Source organism: Phoca vitulina, unplaced genomic scaffold (assembly GCF_004348235.1).
Source record: "Phoca vitulina isolate PV1807 unplaced genomic scaffold, GSC_HSeal_1.0 scaffold4, whole genome shotgun sequence".
Classification (NCBI taxonomy): Eukaryota; Metazoa; Chordata; class Mammalia; order Carnivora; family Phocidae; genus Phoca; species Phoca vitulina.
In genome coordinates, this window is record NW_022589707.1 from 55,698,019 (window position 1) to 55,725,618 (window position 27,600).

Sequence of the window (27,600 nt, forward strand, 5' to 3'; positions counted from 1 at the left end):
AACCAATAATTAAGCAAATGAACACCTTGGTATTTACCCTAACTCCTTGTTACCATGCTTCAGGAGACATCTACAAAAATATTTAAAACAGAGTTGTTTACAAAAGGAAAAAGATGGAAACAAAACTGCCAATCTACAGAATAAAATATATGATCTATTCTTTTAATTAAAAACTATACATTAGTGAATATAAATTAATAACTACACAGATCAGTATTTATGAATCAAATCAATGGGTTAAAGTATCAAATAACAAAAGGAAAAAGTCTGACTCCATTCATATAAAATTCAAAACCTGCAAAACTATGTATTACTTATGAGTACACACATTTGGAGATTAATTATAAAAAAAAAAAAAAAAAAGAAGAAGAGAATGAGAAATATAAAGTTGAGGATACAGGTAATCTCTTGCTAGATAGATGAGAATGTGATTACCAAGGATTCACAGGGGACATCAAAGCCTTTGGTAATGTTTGATTTTTGAAGCAGGTTGGTGGATACAGTGGGCATTCATTATTATTATGCTTTAAGTTGAATATATAAACCATAAATTCTCACACATGTATGGTGTATTTCATAATGTAAAACAGTAAACTCTTAAGAATGACCAATAGCAACATATTGGTTTCTTTCTTTGACTCCTGAGTATATGTTCACCCTTTGTCTTTCTCACATCTTAAATTTTGGCCTCAGATTTCTGTGATGATTATGATAAACAGGGAAAAAGTTACCGTGTTTCTTATTGGAATCTTCTTGGGTTCTGGAGGCATATCCTGTGGAACAAATTTCACGGGTTCCTTAATCTGTCTCCTTGATCGTTTGGTCCCATCTGGTAAGGTTTCCATGGCCATGTCTGCTTCCATATCACTGCTCCCTGCCTGGTCACATTCTGAACACTGCCTACATAAGGAAAAAAATGTAAGTTCACACATTTATTTTTATTTTCTAGCATTAGCTATGGTTTCTATTAATACAAAAATTCAGGTGTATGTGAAGAATATATAAAAATGTACACTCCTGTATGACAATAGTAAATATATAAAGCAATTCCTTGTATCCCTGTAAGTATCATAAACCCACATACAATAATGTTACATGTTTAAGTGAACCAACATAAGAGATTCAGCACTGATGGCGGAGTCCAAAGCAATGGAAGTATATGTGTCTCCACCTAGAAAACAACTGCACTGGCAGAATCTGTTTGATATAATTATTTTGGAACTCTGGAGTCTAGTAAAGGCTTGCAGCTTCTAAGGAAAGACTTGCACAGGTAAGCTGCTATTAATTTCAGTCAATTTCAGCTCTCAGCAAAGTCACAGCTACCCATTTTCCAACCAAGCCACATGGCAGGCAGTCGTGCACATGTTCTTGCAGGAGCTTACATACAGCTGTTAGGAGCCACGATGGGCAAAATAAACCATGTCCTCCAAATATTGAGCGTCTGTGCTCTGATCACAGAAATACAAAAAGGTGAGTGAGCTCCCCCTTGGCCTGAAATGACTTCTAGAACTTAAAATTATCCCCCACCTTCATTTTTCTCTTTGCCCCCTTTTGGGAGCCAGACATTAAACACATGGACATTCAAAAATAAGCGCATACACAGGAAAAATTAGAAAATGACCACACTTGCCCAGGGAAAGGCTCAGAAAAGTTTACACCTTAGTCTGATTCTCAGCCAGAGACAGCACACTATAATAAAAAACAAAAACAAACAAACGAACGGGAACGGTAACAAAACACAGCAAATGTTGGGAATGAAAGAAAATCTCACTTCCAAAGTTATCACATTATTAAATTCAAATGTCCAGTTTCTGACAAAAATCTCACAAGGTATAGAAAGAAAAAGGAAAGTATCGTCCATTAAAAGGTGGGAAAAATCAACAGAAACTGTCCCGGAAGAAGACCTGATGGCAGATATGCAAGACAAAGAATTACTTTTTAAATGCTCAATGAACTAATAGAAATTGTGGAGAAAGACAAGAAAATAATTTATGAACAAAATGGAATTATCAATAGAGAGACAGAAAGCCTAAAAATAAACCAAAAGGAAATTCTGGAGATGAAAAGTACAATAACTGAATGGAAAATTTACTAGAAGGATTAAAAGGACAGATTTGAGCAGCAAACTTGAAAGAAAGAACAATGGAAACTACAAAGTCTGAGGGACAAACAGGAAAAAAAAAAAAAAAACTTGAAAAAAAGTGAATAGATCCTAAGAGGCATGTGGGACATCAACAAGTGGACCAACATTTGCACTGTGGAAGGCCCAGAAGAAGAAAAAAGGGGCAGAGAGAATGTTTGAAGAAATAATGACTGAAAACTTCCTAAATTTGATGAAAGAAGATAATATAAAATCCAAGAAGCTCAACAAATACCAAGCAAGATAAATTCCAAGAATCCCACACCAAGATGCATTATAATCAAACTTTCCAAATAAAAAGACACAAAGAGAATCTTGAAAATACAAAGAGACAAATTCAGAATTGTCACATACTAGGGATCCTCAATAAGATTACAAGGAGATCTCTCATCAGAAATTTTGGTGGCCAGAAGGCAGTGTATCAATATATTCAAAATGCTAAAAGGACCAAACAAACAAACAAACAAACAAAAACTGTCAACCAAGAATCCTATGTTCATCAAAACTGTCCTTCAAAAGTGTGGGAGAAATTAAGACAGTCCTAGACAAAAGCTGGGCGAGTCTGATACCACCAGACTTGTCCTACAAGAAATGATCAAGAGAATCCTACAGGGTGGGGGGAAAAAAAAGGACACTAGACAGTGTCAGAATCCATTATGGAGAAATAAAGATCTCAGTAAAGGTTAATACATGATCAATTATAAAAGCTAGTATTACAAGAATGGGTTGTAACTCCACTTCTTATTTTTTACATGATGTAGAGACTAACACATTAAAAAAAATTAATATCCTAAAAACTAATATTATTATAACTGTTTCTTAAGTCCACATTCATGTTGAAGAAAGATTTAAATAAGATATAGAGAGGCACCTGGGTGGCTGAGTCGGTTAAGTGACTGACTCTTGATTTCAGCTCAGGTCATGATCTCAGGGTCATGAGATCGAGCCCCACATCAGGCTCTGCACTGAGCATGGAGCCTGCTTAAGATTCTCTCTCTCTCCTCTTCCCCTCACCCCCCTACAGGCTCACACTCCCTCACTCTCAATAGTATAAATAAATAAATGAGATATACAAAGATATACAAATGACTAATAAGCAAAAGAAAAGATGCTAAACATCACTAATCAGTAGGGAAATGAAAATCAAAACCACAATGAGATACCACCTCACATCCAATAGGATGGCTATTAACAAAACAAAAAGCAGAAAATAGTAAGTTCGCAAGGATGCAGAGAAATTGGAACTCTGTGCACTGTTGATGAAATGTAAAATAGCACAGCTGCTTTGGAAAGCAGTATGGTGGTACCTCAAAAAATTAAAAATAGAATTACCATATAATCCATTCTTAAAGAGATACACACCCACGTTCATAGCAGCATTGTTCACAATGGCTAATTGTGGGAGCAACCCCAGTAACCACTGACCCATAAATGGATAAGTAAAATGTACACACATACAATGGACTATTAATTCAGCTTGAAAAAAGAAGAAAATTCTGCAATATGCTATGACATGGATGAACTTGAAGACATTAGTCTAAGTGAAATAGTCCAGTCACTAAAAAGACCAATACTACATGATTCCACTTACATGAGGTACTTAAGAGTAGTTAAAATCATAGAGACAGAAAGTGGAATGGTGGTTGCCAGGGGCTGGAGGGGAGGGAAGAATGGGGAGTTATTATTTAATACATAGAGAGTTTCAGTTTTTACAAGACGAAAAATGCCACAGAGATAGATTATTATAGTATCTAATACAATAATATAATAATTATTAATGTATTTAATGCCACTGAATTGTACCACTTAAAAATGATTAAGATATAAATTTTATGTAATGTGTATTTTGCCACAACAAAACATTTGAAAAAACAAGAGTAACATTAAAAGATAATTAAACACTGAAACTTCAATCAGATCAGTACTGTCCAGTAGAATTTTATGTTAGAATTATCTGTAACTGCACTACTAGTACAGCAGCCACTAGCCATACAGCTACTGGGCACTTGTAACGTGGCTAGTGTGACTGAGGAACTGATTTGTAAATTTTAATTTTAATCAATTTAAATTCAAGGAGTCACATATGGCTAGTGGCTAACACTTGGACAGCAAAAGTCTACAAAATGATTGTTGAAAACCTTGATATTGCCAGTTATAAAGGCCCATTTAAAAATTCATGAGAAACTGTTAGAAGTAAATTTTTTTCATACATTTTCTTCAAATTTAAAAGAATGATCAGGGGCGCCTGAGTGGCTCAGTCGTTAAGCGTCTGCCTTCGGCTCAGGTCATGATCCCAGGGTCCTGGGATCCAGCCCCGCATCGGGCTCCCTGCTCAGCGGGGAGCCTGCTTCTCCCTCTCCCACTCCCCCTGCTTGTGTTCCCTCTCTCGCTGTCTCTCTCTGTCAAATAAATAAAATTTTTAAAAATAAAAATAAAAGAATGATCAGAAAGTAATTCTTTAAAAGTCTAACTTACAGTGTTATCTTTACAAAAATAGTTACGGTAGATAAAATTGTTTGATATTTAGTTTACATATCAGTACCCTTAGTTTATATCAGTACTTAGTTTATATAAGTACCCCTGAATGCATCTTAGAATTCTCTCACCAAGTATTTTCAAAGATTTCTTATCATTTGAAGTCATACTCCATCAAAATTCACATCTCTCACTAATAAACATTATCAAACTAATAATTATTTTTTAAAAGTGACAACTTTAAATTCTGAATTCCAGTAACAGAGTTAAATGCAACATGCCATTTGTGTTAATAAGACATGTACATTAATTGCTAAAATGCAAATTAATACTTAAGGCTTTGATTTTAATATCTAAAAATACCCATTCATTTAACCAAAATTGTTGAGGAAAAATTTTAACACTAAAAAAATGACCAATAAGGAAAAAAAACAAGGAAGTAATTTGCCATGTGTTTCTTAAAAAGTTTTATATGTCTATTGGTAGAACAACCAAGCACTTTATCCCCTGGATTCACAGACGGCCACTGATACTAAAATACAGGGGCACCTGGATGGCTCAGTCGGTTGAGTGTCCCAACTCTCGGTTGTGGCTCAGGTTGTGATCTCATGGGGAGTGAGATCAAGCCCATGCTGGGCCCTGCTCTCATTGGGGAGTCTGCCTGAAGATTCTCTCCCTCTGCCCCTCCCCTTCCCCTGCTCGCATGCTCTCTTCTCTCTAAAATAAATAAAGCTTTAAAAAAAAAATTAAAATACAAATAAAGTGTAATACACCCAATTGCTCCTGTTTGTCCCATATGAAAAGATTAAACACGAATATGAGCAATAAACACCTAACAGTTTTCCTAATTTAAATAATGAGTATATTTTGAAACAATCTATTGGCAATCCTAAATTGTGAAAAACCCACAAATGTTAGATATTGTTAGTAAATAACAAATGCAACAAAATCAAAACAGAAATGCCTATAGAAAGATATCAAATTATATCACAGAAAAGGACTATTTCCTTAAGTGATCATTTCTACCAGTTGAAGTGAAATGTAATCAAAGTTTCTCAGACAGTTCCAATCCATTTTTAACATACATGAATTTCTGGATATAGAAACAAGTACCTTTTTAGGATGAATCATTGTTTTGGCTTTTTTTTTTTTTTTTTAATTGAATTTTTTTTTTTTAAAGATTTTATTTATTTATTTAATTGACACAGAGAGAGAGAGAGAGAGAGAGACAGCGTGAGGGGGGAGCACAAGTAGGGGGAGTGGGAGAGGGAGAAGCAGGCTTCCGGCTGAGCAGGGAGCACGATGCGGGGCTGGATCCCAGGACCCTGGGATCATGACCCGAGCCGAAGGCAGTAGCTTAACCAACTGAGCCACCCAGGCGCGCCTGAATTTTTTTTCTTTTGTTTCTCATTTTGTAACAATAACCCTTGTCAGGACATTCTCTAACCTCTTATGCTCATTCTCATCCTCACCAAAAGTAATACATTTAGGTCACAAAGCGCCCTCTGACAGTAGAATTGTTATTCCCTGGGGGCGCCTGGGTGGCTCAGTCGTTAAGCGTCTGCCTTCAGCTCAGGTCATGATCCCAGGGTCCTGGGATCGAGCCCCGCATCGGGCTCCCTGCTCTGCAGGAAGCTTGCTTCTCCCTCTGCCACTCCCCCTGCTTGTGTTCCCTCTCTTGCTGTCTCTCTGTCAAATAAATAAATAAAATCTTAAAAAAAAAAAAAAAAAATTGTTATTCCCTGAACTCCACAACAAAACACTGAACACAGAAAATCAAAACAAAATGTAACCACCAGTGCAGAAATTTATCTATTTGTTTCAAAACTGCCATATGATAGTTACAGTACAGAGTCGACATAGATGGACACACTACTTCAAACTTTCTCAACAATCTATTAAATACTATAGTCTCTATCTTTTATGTATCATTTAAGATGTGAAAAAGCATCTCTACTACATTAATCAGTACATAAGATCCTAAGAATAATAATCTAGGATAAAGCTTATGGCCTGTCCAATTCAATGGGATTAAGTAATACTTGGGGGTAAAATAATTATCTTCATAATGTCAAAACACATACCTGGCTTCTTCTAATAACACACTAAGCTGCTATCTTGTATATTTAATCCTGTGTATTTTTACGTAATATATTCTACTAAGGGAAGAGAATCCTATAATTTATAATTCCCATGCAATATATTAAAAATAACCTTAAGTAATCAAAATATTCAATTAATTAAAAAGGAATTTTTAAAGTATAAGTAATAAAAATTGATGTCAGGAACTTAAGCAAAAGAACAACCTTCATACTGAAATGAAATACCAAGAGATTTTTCTCATTTGCTATACCTTCTTCATCTCCTGCACCATACATCACAACTTAAGTTCAGAAGGGGGTTTAAAATTTTTCAGTTACTAAGGAAAAATGATTTCATTATATAATAACGCTAAGACAAGTACACTAATTCAGTTTATAGAAAAATTTACTTGTATATGTTAGAGAAAAAAGGATTTTATGATTTCTTAACTGTAATAAATCCAGTGACACTTTTATTTCTCAAATATTATACAAAATTCATGTTTTGCTTTTTTTTTTTTTTCTTTACAAATTACTTTGCTTTCAGTCTTCAAAGATTCCATAGCATAGTCTGTTTTTTCCCTTATCTCTAAGATTTTTCCATGTTTTCCCCCAAGGAAAATCTTCACAGGTGCCTATATAAAACTTCATTAGTGAAATACAAATCAAAACCACAATGAGATATCACCTCAAGCCTGTTAGAATGGCTGTCATCAAAAAGTAAGAAATAACAAGTGTTGGAGAAGATGTGGAAAAAAGGGAATGCTCATTTACTACTGGCAGTAATGTAAACTGGTGCAGCCACTATGAAAACTAGCATGGAGGTTCTTCAAAAATTAAAAATAGGGCACTCCTGGTTGGCTCAGTTGGCTGGGGATCCGATTCTTGATTTTGGCTTGGTTCATGATCTCTGGGTCATGGGATCAGCTCCGAGTCAGGCTCCACACTCAGCACAGAGTCTGCTTGGGATTCTCTCTCCCTCTGCCCCTCCCCCCACTGGTACGATCTCTCGCTCTATAATAAATAAATAAATCTTTAAAACCAAAATAATTAAAAATGCAACTACCATATGATCCAGCAATTCCACTTGAGTACATATCCAAAGGAAACAAAATCCCTATCTTGAAAAGATATCTACACCCCCATGTTCATGCATCATTATTTATAAGAGCAAAAACATGGAAATACCCTGTGTCCATCGATGAATGAATGGGTAAAGAAAATGTGGTAGAGATATATAATGGAATATTATTCAGCCATAAAACAGAAGGAAACCCTAGCTATCTGCAACAGCATAGCTGGACCTTGAGGGAATTATACTAAATAAGTCAAAAGCAAATACTGTATGATCTCACTTATATGTGGAGTATTTCTTTTTTAAACCCAAAAATTCATAAATAAAGAGTACAGATTGGTGGTTGCCAGAAGCTGGGGGGGTGGTGTAAAAGGTTAAGGGTGGTCAAAAGGTACAAACTTCCAGTTAAAACATAAATATGTCCTAATTAATTAATTAATTAAAAGGGGGGCATGCCTGGGTGCCTCAGTCAGTTAAGCATCTAACTCTTGATTTCAGCTCAGGTCATGATCTCAGGGTGGTGAGATGGAGCCCCAAGGTGGAGCCTGCTTAAGATTCTCTCTCTCTCCCTCTCCTTCTGCCCCTCTCCCCACGCTCTCTCTCTAAATAAATCAATCCTGGGGATGTAATATAGAACATGGTGACTATAGTTAATACTGTATTGTATATTTGAAAGCTGCTAAGATAAATCTTTTTTTTTTTTTTTTTAAACATTTTATTTATTTATCTGAGAGAGAGAGAGCGCACACAAGGACAGGCACATGAAGTGGGTTGGGAGGGGGGAGGGAGAGGCACAAGCAAGCTGACTCTACCCCCAAGTGTGGAACCATTGCAGGGCTCCATTCCAGGACCTTGAGATCATGACCTAAGCTGAAATCAAGAGTCGGCTGGCCACTTAACCACTTAACCAACTGAGCCACCCAGGCGCCCCTAAGAGAATAGATCTTAAAAGTCCTTATCATAAGAAAAAAACCGTTTTAACTATGTGCTGCAATGGATGTTAACTAAACTTACTGTGGTAATGATTTCACAGTATATACATACATCAAATCATTATGTTGTACACCTAAAATTAATACAAGGTTATATGTGAATTATCTCTCAATAAAAAGAAAAAGTTAACAGAGGAAGGGAAGGATAAATTATTAAGAAAAACAGGGGAAGAAACCTGTAAATTATTCTCTGAAGGGTTTGTGCTAGAGATTTTCTTTTCTCTTAAAAGAATAAACAAAGGTATATCCAAAGAATAAAAGGATATAATAAATATTACTCAATTATCTTTCAAATAATACTCTTCAGAATATTCAGGATTTTTGTTTTCAGAATATTCTTTAATTAGAAAAGGCAAGACAAATTCTGATCAGTGATAAAAACATAAGATTATTCCAAAATTAAAAGAAGTATCTATTATGTGAGCTACTCTCATAAATCAAACCCTTACTATTTAATTTATACACATCAGGCTTGTCTGAGAAGAATGTAAGGCAGTGTGCAACATTATATACTTAGAAAGAAACAAACCAAGATAACATAAACTAAGAGTAAGACAAAATACATTTCAAACAGTGGGAGTAAGTACAAACAAAATGGAACCTAGATTATACCTTCACTAGCCTCTTTATCCTTTGCCAAATTCCTCACCCACTTAGCATTCTCATCTGATTTGACCATTCCTAACCCAACCTAAGAAGTCCCTGGGTTTTTCCCTCTCTTGCTCCTGGACAGCTGAGCATTACTGGAGAAAAATCAATTAATCACACTTAATAAACCAATTCACTGAACATTCTTGGTATATAGCCTCAGCAAGTCATCTGTGATTTTTTTTCCAAAATAACTACTGGAAACTATCTTCTGTCTTCTTAAGCCACCATCATCATCCCAATTCCTTTCCCTTTCCACAGACTACTATTTCACTGAAAAGTCAGAGCTTGTCTAATGTGAACTTATTCAACTTCCCTACTCTCCATAAATAATTACCTCTGAATCTTTATTCTTTCCTGTCACATGTCTTAAATCAGTCCAGAATAAGCAGTGAACTGTTGTGGTACGGACCAAACAGAAAGCATCCAGATCTCAAACTAGTATCTCCCAAAAGCAGTGCTGATACTGGAAGAAAAAAAAAAAAAGCTGGACAGGAGGTGCTTAGAACAGTCTATCAAGCAGAACATGGTATTTGAGAAGGGAAGATTGCATAGTAATTTTAGCTAGCAATGAACATAAGGGGTATATAAGTAGAAAGGGTGTTACCAAGTACACATAGCATAAAGACAGCAAAAGGAGTAATTGGTGACATTCAGAAATGTGTACCAGTAGGTTCTGTATAAATTTAAGCCAATAATGGGCCCAATCATGAGATTAGGGTCCAGGAACCCTTTCCCTAAGACAAAAGGACCTTTCTAGGACCTCTTTTCCTAAGAAAAACACTAAGAAGAACTAAATGGAAACTAAGCAGAGGTTAGGCAGTAGTGTGCTAATCTAACACCTAATTCTCTACGGAAAAAGCCATTATTCGTAGCACTTCCCAATTTCCGCATTATGCATACTACTAACCATGGTCAATTTCAAAATACCAATATGGCATCAGAGAATGCAGAATGGGGAAAAGATGCATAGTAGCATACCATTACAGTTTTTCTACCATACATATATAATAGACTTAGGCAAAGAGTATAGGTAATAACAAAATATTTGGGAAGTGAAATTGCTTTAATATTTATTATCTTTAATATAACTTCAAAATTAAACTGAAAATGTTAAAAAGCATAAAGTGCCTCTCCCAACTGAGATACACTAAAGAAAAATATAATTCCATAAAACTCCAAAACATATACTCAATTAATTGCTAAGAAAAACTAAGTTAATTTCAGAGGCCAAAAGAAATTTGATCACTAAAAACAAGAAGATATTGAAGACTTCACTTTGCCACAGTATTAGCTTCTTTTACTTTAAAACACTGTAACCAATACATAGGACCCTAAGTAGTTTTAGGTCTTTTTAGGACAGCTTTCTAAAACAGTCTAAGCAAGGCAGTGTATGTGAAGTTCTTTCAGAAACTTACATACTGGAAACCAGAGTTCTGCTGGCAGAGCAATATTAGAAAAGTTCATAACCTCATTTAAGGAGAGAACTGCGTATCTCCATGTCAAAGATCATGACTAAGTACCCTGGCCCCGGAGACTACCAAACTGGCTTTCAATTTAGAAACACCCATCTATGGGGCACCTGGTTGGCACAGTTTGTTGGGAGTCTGACTCTTGGTTTTGGCTCACTTTATGATCTCAGGGTCATGGGATTGAGCCCCACATCGTGCTCTGTGCTCAGTGGAGTTTGCTTAAAGACTTTCTCTCCCTCTACTCCTTCCCCCTGCCGTGTGCACGTTCTCTCTCTCTCAAATAAATAAATAAATCTTTTTTAAAAAGGCAAAAAAATACCCACCTAGGATGATTATTAACACTGCTGACATTCTAATAAGCTACAGCATTTTTTTAGTAAATTCTGGCTTCAAAAGCACATATATAAAATGTATATATAATATAATATATATATAATATATAATATATATACACACTCCATTATAATTGAAAAGGGCAGACTAGTAGGACTGTCTCAAGACAAACTGATAAAAGAACACTATGAGGGACGCCTGGGTGGCTCAATCAGTTAAGTGTCTGCCTTCAGCTCAGGTCATGATCCCAGGGTTCTGGGATCGAGTCCCACATCAGGCGGCTTGCTCAGTGGGGAGCCTGCTTTTCCTTCTGCCTGCCACTCCCCCTGCTTGTTCGCTCTCTCTCTCTGACAAATAAAAAAAAAAAAAAAAAAAAAAAAAAGAACACTATGAAAAAGCAATCCTGTGAAAATGGTTAAAGAATGTAAGCTTCCTAATAAAATGAACAGAGACTGCTTTATGAGATAAAACAATGAGGTCAAAAAAACATGCTTAATGTGTTTGACAAACACGACTTTTCGTATAAGTTACCATTTAAGAACCTGGGGTTTACTCTTTTCTAAAAGTAGAAAGGTAATTTGCCTAAAAAGAACACAGGTTTATTCCAAAGTTTTCCGTGTTCTAAATTCTTCCTATATCGAATCAGCCTATTAAAACTTGAGCACTTGTCTCTCCCTTGGACTAAAATTAAGGAAAGGATAAAATTCATCATACATAAGCTTTTATCAAACATCTGTAGTAATGTAATATACCTAAGTTAATGAAAAAAAATTTAGAAACATGTCAAATGTTTCTAGATTTGCAAAGAATGGTTAAACATAAATATAACTAGCACAAATGAAAAATACCAAAAGTAATAAAAGGATGAATATGGAGGCAAATTCCTGATAAATTCATTCAATTTCAAAACAAAAATAAAGCATTTGAGAAATTCTTATAATAAAAGAGACTTAACACACGAGACAGAATTCATGCTTTAACCATTGCTAAGATACCGCAATAGCCTCAATTAACTAAAAATTCATTTCCCAAAAAAAACTATTACAGGTTTATTCATATATTATAATAAATATTTATGACTAAGGTGTTCTCACCACAAAAACGACAATGGAAATTATGCGAAGTGATGGATATGTTAATTAGCTTCATTATGGTGATTACTTCACAATGTATACATATGTCAAATCATTAAGTTGTATATCTTAAATATATATAGTTTTTAATTGTCAATTATACTTCAACAAAGCTGGAAAAATATTTATAAAAAATTTAAAAAATGTGCTGAAAACTTTATTGTGAAGCCATACAATATAACACTTCATCTTACACTGCTGAAACAGAGCGAACCGGTTCTAACATTAAAATCTCTTTCATTTTACTTACCAATAACTGTTCTTGGTCTTTCTTGGCATCCTCGTAAGAGGAGGGTCCAGACATCCAAGGTGGTAATGGAGTTTACAGGTATCACACAATAAAAGAAGATGTTGATCATGGTTCTTCTTACAAATTCCACAACTTTGAATAAAGGCAGCAAATAAAGGATTAGAATAATAATTATCTTAGTGAAACAGCTATTCATAGCATATTTTTTAAATTTCAAAATCTCACCTTGATTAACTTAAAATTTCTGTTAAAATCAATTATCTTTTCATAACACATGCTTTTTTATAACATCAATTCTTATTAGTTCTAAATATTTTTGAGACTGTTGAAAAATAGCTGGATCTAATATAAATATTGCTCTAGAGTCAAACTTTTCAGAGAAAGGCATCTATAAGATAGTATTCTCAACATCATCACTATCTTAATTTTAATTATCACTTAAAACTCATTTAATATTAGCTTAATTTTTCTCTAGAAAAGTAACTACTGAACAAAAAATTTTTCCAATTTTCTACTACTCTAAAACTATAAAAGAAGTTAATTTACAAACAAAATTCAGTTTATTTTCTACCATTAATTACAAACATTTCAAAGAGTCTTGGAACATAAAAATAAGCTAAATTTATAAATAAGACTTTTCGAAATCTGACTTTAAGTCTTAAAAATATACCGTTTTTTTTTTTTTTTTAAAGATTTTATTTATTTATTTGACAGAGAGAGACACAGCGAGAGAGGGAACACAAGCAGGGGGGAGTGGGAGAGGGAGAAGCAGGCTTCCCAGTGAGTGGGGAGCCCAATGCGGGGCTCGATCCCAGGACCCTGGAATCATGACCTGAGCCAAAGGCAGACACTTAACGACTGAGCCATCCAGGTGCCCCTACCAATTGGTATTTATTGCAAAGAATGGGGCGTTTTACTATTGGTGTTACTGTTACTTTGATTTTTGTTTGTTTTCAAGGAATCCAACTTCTCTTGTGAAAAAAGGCAACTTTACTCCTAGAGCACAAGCACCTCGACCTGAAAATCCAGGGTCTTTTTTGTATTGGGAACATAAAGAGTGAAGGAAAAGCTGAGAATCTATAAGAGCCATCCATCCATGTACAGAAACAACAATGATATTTGAATTTTTAAGTTATCCTAGAAAAAAAAAAGATCATATAAATGCAACTACAACTAGTACTTGGTCTCAATGTTGCTCAGAGTAAAAAAGGAAAATCACCTAAAATACATTCTGAAACAAATGACCTGTAGTGATAGGTCAGAAGCACTGTGATATGTGTGATGGTTCCAAACGAACCAACTTCGTTTAGAAAAGCTAGACTGAGAATGTGCTAGTCTTCATATTGCACACTAAAACACTAGTAGGCTTTTCCTACATTTCAAGGAAGTCATTTGCTATTACCTACGGAGGGAGCCTCCAGCCAAGAATGGAAAGTAATTATGGAGATTGATATTGTTGTTATTCCTGCTATTTCTGAGAAAGGAAGAAGTTGTGGGGAGAATATCTATATATTTACATAAATATATATAGGTATGTATGTGAATATATACATTTGTATGTGTATATAACTTTCCCCACTTAATATGATCAGTTACATTAAAAAAGTAAGATCCTAACCTATTCATATATGGAAAGAAGTCTTGGCTATGTAAAATTACTATAAATGGTGACCACTATAAACTATTGAGACAAAAAAGTAAAAAACAAAAACACTTCTGTAAATAAATTACATCTGAGCACAGAAAAAAACAGATTCAAATCTAGAACTTACCTTCATTATCCACCACTGTACAAAGACAGTAATTCACTGTCTATGATACCTATCACTACCTAAAAACACATGAAAAGATCTAAAACTCATTAAAGTAAAATAAAATATAAATGCACATTTATATATCATTTTAATTATTTAAGAAAATAACCATCTACATTATTTAAAGTCACTTTCCAATTCCCCAAAGAGGACTGACTGTTCATTTCCATGGAACTTATGGACATACATCTCCACCTATTTAAAGGATATAAGTCACTTATCATTAAAAGAGGAGCAAAAATCTCTTCTGTCATTCAACCTAAAAAGCACCTTTGATGAAGATATTCACAAAATGAATTTCAAATGCATTTAACATAAATTCTAGTATGGACATAATTCATTCACAAATATTTGAAGCATCTTGTTATTAAAAGTTTGAGTTTAAAAAAACACAATATTAATCTGTTATCATTTTATTACTTGCCTATAAAGTACTGCAGGAAGAATAGATGTCTTTTGTGTGCCTCCTTCTTTTTTACTTGGTTTTCTCTCCTTGGGTGCTCGCAAAATTGCCGGTATGTTCAACTTCTATTGATTTGAACAAATGCAGTTTATTTTGTTTTAAAGAAAAAATATAAAGCAACATTCTCCTCTATTTGCCACTCAAGTCAACTAAATATGCTAGAATTGTGAAGGAGAAATGTTTTACCAGCTATTATACCAGCAAAAAGAATTAAAATGAGTTTCTGTCTCATAGTTACTTCCATTAGAAACCTATATTTACATACTTTCATCAATTTTCAGTGGAACACTAAAATATTATGAAAATTAAACTTCTACTTTGGCTTTAAAAAGTGAAAGACAAGGACAAGCATTTAAGAGCTTAAAAAAAAACACACACAATACACTTGACAAAACGAATATTGAAGCAGTTTATTTTCCTCAACATCCCAGCTACACTGGTGCTCCATAGGTTAATTAGAAAAATTATCTTATTGGACCAAACTCTCCATAAAGTGAATGAGATTCTTTTTGGTTTTCTACTAATCTGTAGTATGCTGGCTTCTGAGACAGCAACCATCTATCAAAGTCATTTCTCAGTGGCCCGGTGGGCCGGCATCTGTTCAACCAACTGGAAAAAAGTGTCATGCAAGTGGTACAAATGATTTCTACTTCTGTGTATTTTACATTTGCACAAGGAAATGTGTGAACTTTTGTTAAAAAGTCATGTAATAAATGAAAACACCCTTTTATGGTAGATAATTTTTTACACTAAGTAGGAGATTCTTACGAGACGATCTTGCAAATCAATCCAAAAGATAATGCTAGCTTGGCAAATAAACTAATAATAGTCTTGTACTCAACATTAACTTCTCTAAATATAAAACACCATAATCTTCCAAAAATCCATCAACAACCTATCAATAGGAAGAAAGGCCAACTCTTCATAGGTGACTGCTCATTCTCACTTCTTAAATTACGTTATTCATTATAATATAAGCCACATACATCCTGTTCACAAAAAAAGCATCTTCAAAGCTAGCATAGCACAATACATTTCAGTATGTATTACTTTCTAAACTACTAAGTCTACACGAATTGTATGATAAATTTGACCCTACGTAAACCTCCGAAATAAGTACAATGAAAAATCTCTCTTCTTTGATAAGCCTCCTTCACAAATAAGACTACTTTCATTGTAAAAGGACCACAATGAGTCTCCATCATCCTCTAAAATATAACTGAAATTATTCGAATGAATTTTTAATTTATGTGTTATATACACAGTACTAAAAAAAAAAAAAAAAAAAAAAAAAAAAACAAACAAAAAAATCTATTTGGCAATGATTCTTCTTTTCAACACCAAGAACTTTAACCGGGTAAAAATGCTCAAGGATAAAGTAATTTTTGTCATTACCACAGTGATATCTACTGAAGGTGAAAAACTACACTTTAACATTAAAGTTTCAAAACCCATCTCTTACACAGCTCAAAACCAAATCAACACAAAAACGAATCTCTCTAGTTTGCTTTTTAAATTTTACATCTAAAAAAAAAGAAAACTAAATATAACAGAAGAAGAGGATAGAAAAAAAAATGTGGCAAGGAATCTAACTGCTAAATTAGAGATTAGAATTATTTGATAGGAGTAATTCATGCTTCAAATCTTAGTTTCATCACAAATGACAGATCAGTTAGAACCAATGAAAAAATTTTGCAAACAAGAGAGCTGTTAAAACAACCAAATTAGGCTACAGGTTCTCAGTAGGCAGTTTTCAATGCTCAAGATGTATTTCAGGCATTATCATTACCCCAGAGGATTAGTTGCCCCTAATCAAACAGAATTTTTCAGTTAGGAAAATTGTATCAGAAATCTGATCTTTGAAAATAATATAGAGAGTAAGAATAGGAGATAGCAATTGGAAAGAAACTAACCTGCCCTGTGATTCTGCCTAGTAAGGCCCAAATTCCTTGCCCTTCGCTTCGAAGTTTTCCATTCAGGTTCTGTAGTTCTTCTAAAGATTCACAGAGCTACAATGTAAATAATCCAAATCAGTCAACCATTAAAATACATAGTAAAACATGGGAAAATTTAAATAATTTATCAACAAATGTCCAAGAGTATCTGTATTGATAGTCCATATTTTTAACATATTTTGTCATGATACCCTGAGAGGAGGCTATCCAGTTATTGAATAAGCAGCACCAATAAGATATAAGCATTTTGTTTCATGTTAGCATTTTTACTGATGATATCTATATTTATCATTCCATTATAGTTTTCTACATAACTTCAAACACATTCTGCTAATTAATCCTTGAGTTTTTAAAGATGCATTTCAACCATTTTCTCAATGACAAAACTAAGGATCATAGGGTTTCTGTGACTTGACCAAGATCATAGAACTAGCAAGAATCCCCAGGTCTTCTGAATATAATCCCAGTACTCTTTTCTTTCACTACAGTGTGGCTGATATTGGAAACGTACCTCTTACTAATTTTTTATCACTTAAAATGTTATCTAACAATAAGTCAGTATCGGCCTTATATGCTCGTGTTACTTATTACCTAACATTTTAGCCACACCTTGCTTTTATAGGGTATTTGTTTTGATCTCCATCATCATTACAATGAAGATGCAGAATGGAAATTTAAATTGGGAGGTATTTTTCTTAAATCAAAAGTAACATTGCAAAATAATTCAAGATAAAAACAGTAATTTAAAGCAAGTTTCTAAGTTTTCTACAAACTTAGAGAAGTTCTATAGTACACTAGTTAGGAACAAGGAATGGAGTCAGACTGGCCTCAAACCCCAACTCTATGACTTGACTACCTACGTTGAGTCTGGGCAAGTAACTTCACCTCCTTAGATTCAGTTTTTGCCTCTAAAAATGGGAGCCATAATTATAGCTCACATTATAAAACTGAAGTGAAAATTGTATGAGTTAATATATGTAACATGCCCAAATTGTACCTAGCACATAGAAAGTACTTAGTTTTATGAATGATAATGAAGACAGTAAGAATAGGAAGTGTAGAGAAGGGCCTAAACACTTCATAAGAATTTCAAAATGAGACATAAATAGAAAATCTCTAAAGTAACAAATGACATCATCCATAGGTCTATGATATTATGTTGTTTTGTAACCAACTTACCTTATTATATTCCACATGGAGCTTTTCCTGTTCATTCTCTAATTTATCCTTTATATTCTTTTGTTCAGCCATATTTTCCTGAATTTGAATCATGCGCATATTTCTCTCTATTTAAATTAAATATCCAATTTTACTTTAGTAGAAAATAAAAGCTGATTTACAAAACACACAAAGGAAGAAGCTAGCCATAAAGATGATCACATGGATAATCTTACATTGTTTACAACACTTTTAACCCTATTCACAAATACAGGAACTCAGCATTTTTATAACAACCCACAACTTACTAGGAAAATAAACATGATTTTTCCTTAATATATTTAGCATGGCTAATAAATTTCTAAAAATTGACAGTATAACAAATATTTTCAATAGCAAATTGTTCTCATTGACAATGTGCATATATTAGTGTCTATACTGACCAAAGTAATAATTCACAAAATCAGCAGTGAGAGCAGGTTGCTTATGCTTTCTCCTTCCATCCACACTAGAACTAGTATCTGAATTGTCCACTGGAAAGATATCTGTACTGATCCCCATTAGCTCTGCTTTCCGCATCAGCTTACGAATGGCTGAAGCACTGCTAGTGAGTGGTCTGGGCAATTTTTCCCTTGGAACCCAGGCCTGGGGTCTGGTAGATCGAGCTAGTTCTGCTTTGGCACGATACTGCTGAAGCCGGGCATTGATCCTTGCCTATAAAAGAAATGCATACAAATTTTAAAAGATATTAAAATGTAACATATTCCCTATGATTTCTACTTGCATGCTTAGAGAAAGTAAAGATAACCAGAATTTCCTATATCAAGGCAAGTTATATCTATCCACAGTTATTAAGATATACTATATTATTCTTGAGTTACAATAAAGTAGGTCTACTCCTAGTTACTATTCTATGTCCTAATCTGTGATCAGAGTTGTCAGAAACTAATTTGATTAAACTGAAATTTCTCTTCTCAGTAACTCCAAGTCTCTATAAATTCATCTTAATTTACCTAGAAATACATTTTAAAAGACGGGCAAACTGATCAGATCCTTTACATAAACAAACAATGGAATAGACTGAAAAAAAGATACGTCCAATATATTGCACTGACAATAATTTCCTCTAAGCCACATTTTTCAATGTATTTGGAAATATGCTTCATAAAAGGCTGCTCTGTTGACTAGATGAGGGATACTCCTCAGCTACAAACTACACTCACCATTTACCTTAATTACAATCCACTTCCTAGGTAACTAACATTTCATAACTTTACTTCACATGTCATTAGCACACACACACACAAGATCTGAAATGCATAACCTTGAAAGAAAAAACATGACTTTTGGCATGAATCCCATACCTGTGCTTCCGGTGACAGTTGCTTCTCCCTCTCTTGCAAAGACATTTTACAATAGGATTGTAGAGCCAAGTAGTTTTTTCTCTTCCATTTTCTGTCTAACCTATCTGCATGCTGCTTACAATAAGCAAAAAATGGATCTGCTATATCCTATACCAAAAAACAGAAGGGGGGGGAGTGAACATTTTTACTACAAAGGGTCATAAACAACCTAACACAAGAGATAATATTTCCTTTTTGAAGAATCTCCTACAGTGTTGATATTTCTAAAATAAATTACAAAAGTAATTTTTACCCATAATGATAAAAATTGCTACTTTTGAAACTTAATCTTGTATATCAACCTCAAATTAACAACCACTTTTTTCTTTAAAGGGCCTTGTAGAGAAATCAAATCTTATGTATTGTACCTTGTGTACCTAAAAAATAATCACTGTTTAAAACAAATAGGATTTTAATAATCTTAGGTAGAGGCCATTATTAAATATTAAAGTTATGCATACACAGATTAATATTATAAGACAATATATCCAGAAAATACAAGACTAGCCAAAACAGATAAGTGGAGCATTTTTAACTGGCTAGCAATGAACGCATAGACATATTCCACCCAGGACAACTGAACACGTTAAGTATCACCATTAACTCTTTATATAACTGTAAAACCTCAAATGGAAAACAGAGGTCTCTCACACCCATCTCTCATGATACTAACCTAATGGGTTACTCTTTTTATTCATAAGGAGTAGGGTAGGTAGGTAGATAGGTAGGTAGGTAGGTAGGTAGGAAGGTAGGAAGGTAGGAAAGGAAGGAAGGAAGGAAGGAAGGAAGGAAAGAAGGAAGGAAGGAAGGAAGGAAGGAAGGAAGGAAAGGAGGGAGGGAAAAGTAAAAAGAAAAGAAGAGAAGAGAAGAGAAAAAAGAAAAGAAATTTACTCTATCAAAAAAATAATTTGTAAATAGCCAAAACATGTAAACTGCATTGTAACTGCCAACAAAATAACAGCGAGTTCATTCTTTAGATCTGTCCTAAGGAGGAGAAATACAGATAAGCTCTCCATATAGTTTTTATATAAGTTATGTTAAAAGGGTGTCTTAGAGTAAGGTGGGGTTTTACAACCCAAAGAGAAATGATGACACTAAAAAAGCAGCAAATGAAAAAGAACAGAAAGGGACATAATAATAATAATAATAACAACAACAACAATAAATTTAAGGTATCCTTTTTTTTTTTTTTTAAAGATTTTATTTATTTATTTGAGAGAGGATGAGAGGAGAGAGAGAGCACATGAGAGGGGGGAGGGTCAGAGGGAGAAGCAGACTCCCCGCTGAGCAGGGAGCCCGATGCGGGACTCGATCCCGGGACTCCAGGATCATGACCTGAGCCGAAGGCACTCGCTTAACCAACTGAGCCACCCAGGCGCCCAAGGTATCCTTAAAATAAAAAAAAGTACATGATTTAATTCTGTAGTGTGATATCCACAGATGTCACAATATAGCACTGTGGATAACATCACAGAATTTGGAAACACAAAAGCCTGCAAATCTTCGGTCAGCTCCAAAATTTATGGGTTTTACAGCTTCAAACAAGTTGCTACACATCTCTGGGTCTCTTAACTTATTTGTAAAATAGATTTAATAATAACTACTTCGTATAGTTATAAAAGTAAAGAAACAAAAAGGTAGGTAGGAGATTGTTAACACACACACACATACGCACACAGCTGCTTTCTCATGAAATGTTCTAAATCTTGGTGACAGATGATGATAAATGAAAATAAAGATTATATTGAACCTCAGCCAAAATGGCCAGATCTAGAGAAGTATTTTATTGTTTTAAAGTAGGTAAGGTTGAAACTGAGTTATCAGAAGTAGGATTCATGCTTACATAGGTGAATTAAACCTTAGGGCCAAGACACCGAATTAGGAAAAAGACCAGTCATCTCTGGTCTAAAAGATAGCTGAAAAGGAACAAGTAACCCAGGTAATTTTTTAAATTAATTAATTTGGGATTGGAGGACAATAAACCTAATTCTAAGGCCAGAATGACCAAGGAATTAATGTTGCTCAGAGAATGAACAGATATACCAAGCAAGTAACTATGACAGAAATCACTGTCTTCCACTATCTATTCTCCCCATCTTCCCCTTAATAGAACCCTCTGAGTTTTTACTGAGTAAATGGTTACCCTGCCAGAAACTCTCTGCTTCAGCCTCCTTGCATTTAGATATGGGCATGTGGTAAGTTCTGGAAAATGAGAGGGGTGAAAATTCCAGACTATGCCCTTGAAAGGGAACTGCCTACTCTTAATCTTCTCTTTCCTCCTTCCAATGGGTGGAACCCAAAGTAGAGATAAACCATCTCTGACGTGTAAGAAAGTAAAACAGACTAAAGGAAGATGAGACGACAATAAAAGCACCTAATCCCTAGAACCAGACTCCCCTGAATATCAAATCAGTCTAGAATCTTGTATTAGAGCTAATTCAACTTCTTCGTTCTTTAAACCACTAATTATTTGGGTTTTTTAAACCAGTTGAAATAGTGTCCTGATTAATGTATTGGTTAACTTGGAATATCCTTTCAAACTGCTTAGAGAAATGGAACTTTCAAGAAAGTTTCCCAATGGAAAAGGGAAAGATAAAAACATTTATCTGAATGTCTACTATGTGCCAGACACAGGTGCCTTTTAACATACTATCTCATTTATTCTGTATCACTACCACTTGAGATAAGTTATTATTTTAGTATCAATTTTATGGATAGAAAACTGAAAATGAGAGAGGTTAAGTTGCTGACCCAAGATCTGTGGCTAATAAGTAAGATCTCTTTTTTAACCACTACCTGACTGATTAGATGCACTTAAGGAGCTCTCTAAATAGAGATGAGTGAAGCCCAACTCTGGGAGATTCTGATTCAGTTAAGTCTAAGGCAAAGGTTTTAAATGAGAATGCTTTGAGAAACAGTACCAATAAACATAAATGAGTAAAGGAGGCTTGAAAGAAGCTATAAAATTATAAGACAAAAGTAAATGATGTTGGGGGGAAAGGGGAAAATAATGAGGATATGAGAACTGTAGGGCTTGTGGCAAACTGGAATGTCCCACTTATAAAAGCATTCATACTCAAGATTTTATAACACCTCCCATCAAACAAAATCTATCCACAGGTCAAATTTAGTCTGTGGGCCTCTGGATTGCATGATTTGGTCTAAAATCTTTAAAAAAAAATTTTTTTTTTAACAAAGCTCCTTAAGTTTAAAAACAGTGTATTTTTAAGAAAGTAAAAGATGCTTTATTGGTATCTTGATAATAAAACTGAAGTATGTATTGAAACCAGAAAAGTGTAAATACTACAATAAGTTAGGAGCGTATTTGTCTTCCAGTTATAACACCATCAATGCTCTTGTCTACCACACCTCAACCGCCTAATTGCCATGACTGTAACTACATTCTGCATTCTCTCCAAAATTTAATGCCTAAAATATCATTCTCTGAGCATCACCTTTTATCTGTCCTGGTCACTCCATCTGAGACCCAAGTTTCTAACACATTTGGATCTTCAATGTACTGACTTTCTACCTCCTGACTGCCTACAGCCCATGCACATCAAATGATTGCCCGCTTTACCTGACTATTCCATCAGTTAATTACTCTTTTGCATGGAGCAGTGACTCTTTCTTGTCCTCATCTAGTTTCACTTAACAAAACCTGAAGCACAGGTAACTCCAACTCTCCCCCGTACTTTGCACTTGTACCTGAGCAGCTGAACACATTCTCAAATTAATTTATTCTCCATTTTCATAGATAACTATTGAATAACTTCATCTCTCCCCTAGATCTTTAATAGCTCCTCCTTATTCCTGACTTGCAGATGCTGACCTTGTTTCTTTTTTCACTGGAGAGGGTTGGGAAGCGAGGAAAAAAGCAACAAAATGACAACTTCCATATCCTCCAATCACCACATACATCAATGTATCTGCACCCATATCCATATCCTCTGCCTGATCTTCTGTTACTATGGATAAACTGACCATTGTTCTTGTTTAAGATTAACTTTCTTTCCTCTAGCAATTCAACTTCTCTCCTGCATTTTTTCTCTCTACTGGATCACTCCCTTCAGCATATTTGAGTATACAGCATACAAAACATACTGTAATTATCTTTTTTAAAGCTTTAAAGATCTTCTTTGGGCTCCCATATGCTGTTCAACTTCTAAACTCCTCTTTAAAGGAAAATTCTAAAGGCCTGTCCATATTAGCTATCTTTAATTCTATTCCACTCCCAAGTTTTCATGACTACTACCAACCACTTTCACCCTTCCCTCCTATGGTCTCAGCACAATTGGTGGTCCTTTTAGACATTAGTTGGTTCACATGTACTCTATGAAAAACTCTTAGGGCTTTCCATCTCACAGTAAAAATCCGAAGTCCTGGGCACCTGGGTGGCTCAGTCAGTTAAACATCTGCCTTTGGCTCAGGTGGTTCTGGGATCGAGTCCCACGTCGGGCTCCCTACTCAGTAGGGAATCTGCTTCTCCCTCTCCCTCTGCCCCTCCGCCCTGCTCATGCTCTCTAATAAATAATAAATAAAAACAAAAACAAAAAAACCCTGCTACCATTAAAAAAAAAAAACTCCAAAGTCCTTCCCATGTTCTTCCAAGTCCTACATGATATTCTATGACCGCCTTCCTTCCCTCTTACCAACCCTAGTCCCTAACTCTGTACCGGCCTCACCAGTCTCCTTATTGGTCCTCAAACAAAGCATGTTCCTATCTCAGTCTCTGCACATTCTGTTCCCTCTGCCTGTAATGCTCTCCTCTCAAATAAATATATGTTCCCTACCACCTTCCTTACATATTTTCATAAAATCTCACCAGCATTACCCTACCTCCCTTACTCTCTAAATACTTTGCCTTGCTTTGTATTTTTTCACAGTACTTATCACAATGTTGTTGTTTTTTTTTGTTTTTTTTTTTGCTGTCCTCTCCCCACCTGCCACTCAAATGTAAGCCACCTTAAAGAACATATGTTTTGTCTGTTTTCTTCAATGCCATCTGTATAGGGTCTGTAACAATGCCTAATACCAGTAGGTCAATATATCTGCTGAACAAATATACTGAATAAATGAGAATAAAACACATTAATTTGTAATCCTTAAATAGCTAAATGTAAAATATAGATAAGGTAAAAAAAAAAAAAACAGTAAGTCCTGATAGATAAGATTAAAAAAAAAAAATAGAAGTTTCTGATTCTTCCAGGGAAATTTTTTTTTAAGTGTTTTCTTTTTTTTTTTAAATTTTTTATTTTATTTTTTTATTGTTATGTTAATCCCCATACATTACATCATTAGTTTTTGATGTAGTGTTCCATGATTCATTGTTTGTGCATAACACCCAGTGCTCCATGCAGAACGTGCCCTCCTCAATACCCATCACCAGGCTAACCCATCCTCCCAACCCCCTCCCCTCTAGAACCCTCAGTTTGTTTTTCAGAGTCCATTGTCTCTCATGGTTCTTCTCCCCCTCCGATTTCCCCCCCTTCATTCTTCCCCTCCTGCTACATTCTTCTTCTTCTTTTTTTCTTTCTTAACATATATTGCATTATTTGTTTCAGAGGTACAGATCTGAGATTCAACAGTCTTGCACAATTCACAGCGCTTGGGAAATTGCTTTCTGTATTTATATTACTTCTTGTCCATACTAGACACTTGTGACATCTTTTAATATCATCCTGTATGGTTGTTTAACATTTCACTGTGTTTATTGTTTATCCCCCACGTAGGTGAATACTGTGCCTTAAAGCTATTTGCATGCTCCCTGACAGACTTCTCCACCCCAGTACCTAGCTTACTGTCTTGCACATATGCATAGGCCCTCAATCATGATTGACTGACTTCACTGAGTGCTACAAAGTTACTTTTGAATATACATTTCACTGCTAAGTAATACATAGGTCACCTCTTCACATAACTGGGTTTTAGAACATGAATTCAATAAGGACTATATATTCATATTCCACAAATGCTTGCTTAGTTCTATTTTCTGTCAACTATTTGACATAAGATAATGGGAAAATCTACTGGAGTGAAAATATGAGAAAATTTTTCATTTTTAATAAGAAGAGAACCTTTGTTCTCTTCTTTTGAATTCTAAAATGAAGTGCTTAGGATCATTCCAACAAATATTGAGACCAACAAGCTTAACAACAACAACAAAAAAGGAAACCATAAAGATGTTGATGGGATAGAAGGATAAAAGAGACTGGATTATTAAGCCACTAAAAAAACCCCAGAACTACTTATGTTTATACCTCCTGTCATATGAGATAGTTAATACATTACTATTAGGCCACTGCAGGTAAATGTTCTATTACTTGCTGCTAAAAGCCTAGGTAAGATGCAACATCAAGAAGATGAACAGCCAAAACATATCTTAAAGGCCCCATGCATATTGGTATTAGACTACAAATGTGGCTCTGAAATTTCCAGAAAATTAAAGGAGTTAATACATAATTCATTATATTTATAAGATAAAACCCAAACCAGTTAATAAGCTAACACAAAGCTGGAGGCATCATGTATCCTGATTTTAAACTGTATTACAAAGCTATAGTAATTAAAACTAGTAACAGATTGACATAAAAACAGACATACAGATCAATGGAACAGAATAAAGAGCCCAGAGGTGCCTGGGTGGCTCAGTCGGTTAAGCGTCTGCCTTTGGTTCAGGTCATGATCCCAGGGCCCTGGGATATAGCCCCACATCAGGCTCCCTGCTCAGCGGAGAGCCTGCTTCTCCCTCTCCCTCTGCCCACTGCTCTGCCTACTTGTGCTCTCTCTGTGACAAATAAATAAATAAAATCTTAAAAAAAAAAAAAAAAAGAATAAAGAGCCCAGAAATAAGCCCATGCACGTATGGTCAATTAGTTTATAACAAAGGAGCCAAGAATATACAATGGGAAAGGACAGTCTCTTCAGTAAATGATGTGAAAACTGGATAGCCACACACAAAGGAATGAAACCTGATCACTATCTTACACAATGGATTAAAGACTTGAACATAAGACTTGAAACCATAAAATTAGAAAAAAAAAAAAATAGGCAGAAAACTGCCTGACAAAGGTTTTGGTGATTTTTTTCTAATCTGACAGGAAAAGCAAAAGCAACAAAAGCAAAATAAATAGTGGGACTACATTATACTAAAAAGACTGCACAACAAAGGAAACCATGAACAAAATGAAAAAGAATCTACCGAATGGGAGAAGATATTTGTGAATCATGTATCTGATAAGGGGCTAATATCCAAAATACGTAAACAGCTCATATAAATCAACAGCAAAACAAAACAAAATTCAAACAATCTGATTAAAAAATGGGCAGAATATACGAATATTTTTCCAAAGAAAATATACAGATGGCCAACCAGTATATGGAAGACACACAGCATCATTAATCACCAGGAAAATGCAAATCAAAACCACACGACCTATCACCTCAATCTGTTGGAATGGCTACTATCAAAAAGATAAGAAATAACAAGTGCTGGTGAGGATGTGGAGAAAAGGGAACTTCTGTGCACTGTTGGGAATGTAAATTGGTACAGCCACTATAGAAAATAGTATGGAGGTTCCTCAAAAAATTAAAAGTAGAACTACCATTTATCCAGCAATTCCACTTCTGGGTATTTATGCAAAGCAAATGAAAACACTAACTCAAAAAGATATATACAACCTCATGTTCACTGCAGCATTATTTACAATAAACAAGATATGGGAACCTAAGTGTCCAACAATGGATGAATGGATAAAGAAATTGTGATATATGTTATACAATCATAAAAAATGAAATTTGCCATTTGCGACAATATGGATAGACTCAAAGGCATCATGATAAGTCAAATAAGACAGAAAGACAAATACTGTATGATCCCTCTTAAGTGTAGAATCTTTAAACAAACGAACCAAAACACACACACACACAGAAAAGAACAAGCTCATAGAGAGAACAAACCAGTGGTTGCCAGAGGAAGAGAGGGGAGAAGAGAAATGGGGTGAAGGGGGTCAAAAGATAAAAACAAACAAAATCACAACAAAAAAACCCAAATAAGTTCATAAGCAAACTCGCAATTATACCTAGTATTAAGAACTAAGAAAAAGAACACTATGTACTAAAAAATTGGCTCATCAATATTCCCAGGTTAATACAAAAGAAAAAAATCAGTAAGACAACATTTAACAATAAAAAATGTAACATCAAAAT

The 27,600-nt window shown here is 34.7% G+C and overlaps 1 protein-coding gene across 9 annotated transcripts in view; it reads right to left on the reverse strand.

The window, feature by feature from the left end:
• PHF14 (PHD finger protein 14) overlaps positions 1–27,600 on the reverse strand; it is a 235,529-nt gene that overhangs the window by 138,689 nt on the left and 69,240 nt on the right. For all 9 annotated transcript variants that reach the window (XM_032402038.1, XM_032402043.1, XM_032402039.1 and 6 more), the window contains 7 exons: positions 19,354–19,500; positions 18,433–18,703; positions 18,011–18,117; positions 16,790–16,885; positions 14,838–14,941; positions 12,600–12,731; positions 732–900 (listed from right to left, as the gene is read on the reverse strand). In XM_032402038.1, the coding sequence (XP_032257929.1) occupies positions 732–900; positions 12,600–12,731; positions 14,838–14,941; positions 16,790–16,885; positions 18,011–18,117; positions 18,433–18,703; positions 19,354–19,500 (1,026 nt within the window). The remainder of the gene's footprint in view (positions 1–731; positions 901–12,599; positions 12,732–14,837; positions 14,942–16,789; positions 16,886–18,010; positions 18,118–18,432; positions 18,704–19,353; positions 19,501–27,600) is intronic.